Here is a 5121-nt window from a genome sequence, read left to right as displayed (position 1 = left end):
AATGGTGGTGAAGACAACAACTGATCCCACGCTGCTCTTGTTGGAGTTTAATCTACTTGCTAAAGCATTATATCTTATATATATTATATGATTCTATACTTATTAAAGTGAGGAGCCTCCTGAAACCTCCTGAATTTGCAGATATCTACAGATTTGAGTTTGGGAATGACACCCGCAGTTTTCACTGTGTTTTGTTTTCCTTCCAGATGTTTCACAGTGATGTCACTCGTGCTGACAGTTGGTGGTTAAAAGTATGCACGTTACCTCACCCAGCGGTTAATTTAAGCGTTTTGCGAAACACTTAATTGTACATGGGGGGGATAGAGAAGCTGTGACTGAGCTCCCCCCTGGTGTTCGTCATCTGTTGATGATTAAGACACTCGAGTGTTTGTATAAATCAAACCGACAGTTTCAACAGAAGCTGAACGGCGTCCAAAGACTCCACATGAGAGCGATTTGTTTAATATGCAGTCGGTGTTCACCTGGCAGTGTGTGTATGAAGGATGTCACTTCCTCCACGCTCCACTGGGAGGGGGCGGGTTTGAACGTGGTCGTGGGCGAAGAGGTGGTCAAGGCGGGCGCAGACGCCCTCCTCGCTCTCCGCGCCGCCCGACGCTCCATCCTGGCTGTCATGGCGACAGCAGGATCCTCCTCCCCAGCATCATCATCTTCCTCCTCCCCTCCTCCCCGCATGTCCTCCTCCTCCTCCTCCTCCTCTTCTGCTGCCGTTGCCTTCTCCTTCCCCTCCTTCTCTCGCCGCCCGGCACTCCAGAGATCACGAGGCTGCGAGTTGTGAGAAAAAAAGAGGTAAAGAAGCGAGTGAGTTCATCCTTCATGACTTTAATACTCGAGGAGATTCAGAAAATGTTTGCTTCTTTAAAGTCTGAATAAATACAACAATAACAAATGTGTTTTCAGTTTTCAGGCTTTTGTCTAATCTTTGCTGTTTTGTGAAATATTGGATTGAAATTAAACCTGCAAACAACTGACGGACTGAAACATTTTATTCTTAATTCACTGTATTTTAGAAGATGATCATGTTTTTTTTAAATATAAAATCTTAGTCTGAAAGGTAAATCCAGCTGTCAAATTCATGTTTTGGAATTAAAAAGTACAATATTTCTCTCTGAAATGTAGGTGCTTGAATAAAACTACCTCAAATTTGTACCTATTTAAAACACTTGAAAGTACTTAGTTACTTTCCACCACTGAATAAACCTGCACTCACTCAGTAGACTGAAATATTGAAAGAACAGCTGGGTGCTAACAGTGCAGTTCCTCTGATGGACACTAGAGGCTACAACAAACTTCCAACTGCAATAAAGTCGATAAAAACAAAGACAAAGACAATTTTAGGAACTAATTTCACATTTTCTAATCAGAGTCATGGCAATGATTTCAATGAGAGTCCAAACTCTCAAGTCTCAAACTTAATTAAATGTTCAATTATATCCATAAATGACCTACAGTCTACAGTCATAATCTCATATATAGAGTCTAAAAAACAAGAATCAAGTGTTAATTTATAACTGAACTGCTGTTTTAGATGAAGATATTGATGAAGGACTGAGATGTTATCAGTGTGTTTAGCTTTATGTGGATGAGTGAGATGCGGATTAAACAGCAGCAGGAGGTTAAAGAGCTTCTGTGGATGTTTTGGCGACTTTGGTTGTGAAATAACGAGTAAATCTGAGCTGACCACAAAGGAAGAAAAAAAGAAAAGAAGAACAAAGTTTCTTCAGCAGGTGAGTGTTAAATAGTGTGGGGGACATATTTTGGTTCATCAATTTAACATATAAAATAATCTTAACGTTCAGGGTTCCCACTGTTTTTAAGAAATCATTTTCCAGGACCTTTCCAGGACATTTTCCAGGAGTTTTCTTAACAATACAGGACAGCGCTTGCTCACAAACTTTTAACAGAAAAGACTTTTATTGTGACATTTACCAGAAAGCAACACTTTTATTGATGTTCAAGCTCCTATTTATTACATTAGAGGACCAGTGTGTGACATTGAGGAGAATCTACTGGCAGAAATGGAATATAATCTTTATAGGTATGTTTTAGTGTATCGTTATCTTCGTGTCCACAGAATACTTGGTTGGTGTTTCCTCTGTTTGGCTCTTTGGGTCTACTTGGATCAGGTCATTTATTTTGCTTGAGTTTAAACTGTGGTAGTTCAGTGTCCCTACCAGTCGCAGTAACAGAGGTTTCCCAGGAACGGACTCTGCCCTGTTCAGGGCTGGGCGGGGCCTCTCTGACCGACTGCCTGCACTCAGGGCCCGCAGACGCTTCGTCAGACGAACGTTAAACCTGATGGAGACACAGAGGTAGGGAGAAGGAGGGCAGAGAAACAATGAGAGAAGTGGTGTGTTTCCTCGCTCTACTGCTTTGATTCACACTCATATTTTTTTTTAACACCTGTGTGTATCTACACAGGCCGCACACCACATCCTGTCAGCGTTGCTGCTGCTGTGACAGCAACACCCCTTTAAAGACGCTGCTGCATTTCAGAAACTCTGTCTGAAGGTCACGCTGCACAAAAAGTGGCTTTTTGAATTGTGAGCCAATGAAATCAGGTCTCACCCGCGTGCACAGGAAGTGGAGCAGAAGCGCTTGGACCGCATGAAGTTGTGTGCGTGGCCTCTCTTCCCGCAGAACTGGCAGTGCAGCACTGTCCTGTCCCTGTGGGCCGACCCTATATGTGCGAGACAAACACATTCACTGTCAACTGTGTTTCATTTCAGAGATGTTAAAGCTGCACAAGGTGTTAATCTTTTTCAGGAAATACATAAATCACATATATAACTCTCTCTTCCATACCACCTCCTTATATCTTTATTTAATGTATATTTTCTTATTTATTGTGTAATTGAAGCTACATTTCCCCTCTGTAGGATCAATAAAGTCTTATCTTAAAGTTGCAGATATAAATACCTTTATGATTCTTAGTGTAAAGACCTGAGTCATTACACCAAGTGAGACCAGACTATTTCAAGTCCACTTTATACTACTTGATGCAACAGAGAAAAGTGTCCAATTGTTCCTTATTGAGAAGACTAGAGCTGCAACTATTGATTGTCGATTATTATTTTCTTTTCCGGTTGTTTTGATCATCAATAATCTAGATTTCTGTCACATAAGAGAAAGAAAAGTACCAAAGCTGCAACCAGAGAATGTTTGTTTGTTTTTGCTTGAAAAATGACTCAAATCAAATCTTGAAGGATCAAACGTACAGTTTTGTAATAGTTTGTTAGTCCACTGTTACTCTCACTGCAATACAGTATCAAAATATACATTTTCTAAATTATAGCAGGAGTTTTAGGATTGTTTTCCAACACAGGCTCGTGCTCGGAGGACTTTAAATACGTTACCCTGGGCTAAGAAGAAAAATAATGCGGCCTGAAAAGCAGAATTTAGCTTCTTTTCAGCCATGTTTCACTTCTGACCACACTCAACCGCTGATGTTGGGTGTGGTCAGAAATGTGTAACCACGCCCAGAGTGATGTCCCAAGGTGCCGGAGTACACCTGTGCACCACAGCAGCAAGGTGAGAAGTTAAACCACAGGAGCAACAACATGTTTTTTACAGGATGTGAAGTTATTAAGACTTTTTTGTAATATTTTATTGACCAAACATTTAGCTCATTGTTTAAAAAAACAAGTGTTAATCTTTTTTTTCAGTTACTGAGACGATTCCTTAAAGAAGCTTCCACACCTGACGGTTGAGACCTGTTTAGTTTTTTTAATCCACAAAGGAAGGTTATAATTGATCGTCCACTTTTAACTTTCTGCTTTTTTAATCTCACCTTTCTCTGATAATGCATTGTTGATGATACTGATGCAGTCAGTTACTTACAATAACAAAATGTCACTGAGTGAGTGGTTTAGTTTAGGGAATGTGTGCACTTTCTCCTGGCGTTTAAGAGGTCAAGTTTTGTTTTTAAGTGTTTGAATCATGATTCAATGACCATATAATAGATATCTATTCATCTCAGTGCAAAATCAAGTTATATATTTAAAGATTTTTACAAAATAGGAGAGCTTTCTCTTCCCAAACCCCATTCTGACCTCAGCTACAGTTTTAACAAAGGTAGTTATAAACCATCCACTCACTGTTCCCGGGGTCGTCCGTGTCTCCGGCCTCCTCCTGCTCAGAGTCAGTGGACGGCTCAGCTTGTTTTATTGTGTCCGTCACAGGTAACGCTGCTTTCCCATTGGTCCCATTGACTTCCTGTGGTTTGGTCACCTGCTCTGGAACCAGCAGCGAGGAGCGGTTCACCTGCAATAAAAAAATATATTTTTATAAATCCTCCCACTTATACCTTTATATTTATTTATTTAAATACACAGGAAACCTGAATTTTCTCCCACTTTGCCAAAGTAGGTTACACGATCAGCTGTGTAAATGTGAGTTGCTGGAGGCTCAAAAGCATTTTAGTCCAGCAGCTTAAACTGTTAAAGCTGTTAAACTGATCCATGACAACAGTGACTTCATGCTACTGAAGTTACATTTACTGAACATGAGCTCCAAACCTCTGTAAACTGTAGCTGATAACAGTTTTAACAGCGGCAGTCGGAGCTTTTATGACACCTAAAGTGAGCGAGTGAGTCGCACCATTACACCATTATGTGCATTTACCACTATTATCACTACTACTGGGAAAGTGCTGCCAGGAGCTGGTGTACGTTACCACTGCACATTAAGAGGGTCAGATTATGGTTTATGGAAAGTGTAAATTAAGTGATATCTAATTCAGATTTGTATAAAGCTTTTGATTTCTTTTGATTTCATTTGTAATAATCTAGATATTTATTTCACTGATTAGTTGAGAGACTGACGTCTGCAGGTTACCTAGACTCATTTTATAACGTTAGAGGTGCAACGTGTTTTTTCTGTACTGAATTAATTGAATTTTTATGTTTTTTCCCCACTTCTTCCCCACTATAGTTTGTTTGTTACTTTGGATAAATGCTAATTTTCTGTAGCATTTACCTACACAGACAGGTACGTCTCATGCTTCAGTTATTACAGTTAATACATTAAAATACTGATGTCCACTACAGCTGGTAAAATAATTCAATTAACTGACAAATATAGCCTTTTTTATTGAACATTAGC

The 5121-nt window shown here is 39.8% G+C and overlaps 1 protein-coding gene across 1 annotated transcript in view; it reads right to left on the bottom strand.

The window, feature by feature from the left end:
• The window catches only part of si:ch211-230g15.5 (polyhomeotic-like protein 3), a gene marked incomplete at its 5' end in the record, with an annotated part of 12642 nt that overhangs the window by 1277 nt on the left and 6244 nt on the right, over window positions 1–5121 (bottom strand). The window contains 4 exons of the mRNA XM_035671133.1: window positions 483–783; window positions 2193–2313; window positions 2587–2698; window positions 4116–4281. Coding sequence (XP_035527026.1) covers window positions 483–783; window positions 2193–2313; window positions 2587–2698; window positions 4116–4281 — 700 coding nt within the window. The remainder of the gene's footprint in view (window positions 1–482; window positions 784–2192; window positions 2314–2586; window positions 2699–4115; window positions 4282–5121) is intronic.

The sequence above is a fragment of the Morone saxatilis genome, unplaced genomic scaffold (genome assembly GCF_004916995.1).
Source record: "Morone saxatilis isolate NCDOM2014 unplaced genomic scaffold, NCSU_SB_2.0 Contig0, whole genome shotgun sequence".
NCBI lineage: Eukaryota > Metazoa > Chordata > Actinopteri > Moronidae > Morone > Morone saxatilis.
This window is presented reverse-complemented; position numbering and strand designations above follow the sequence as displayed.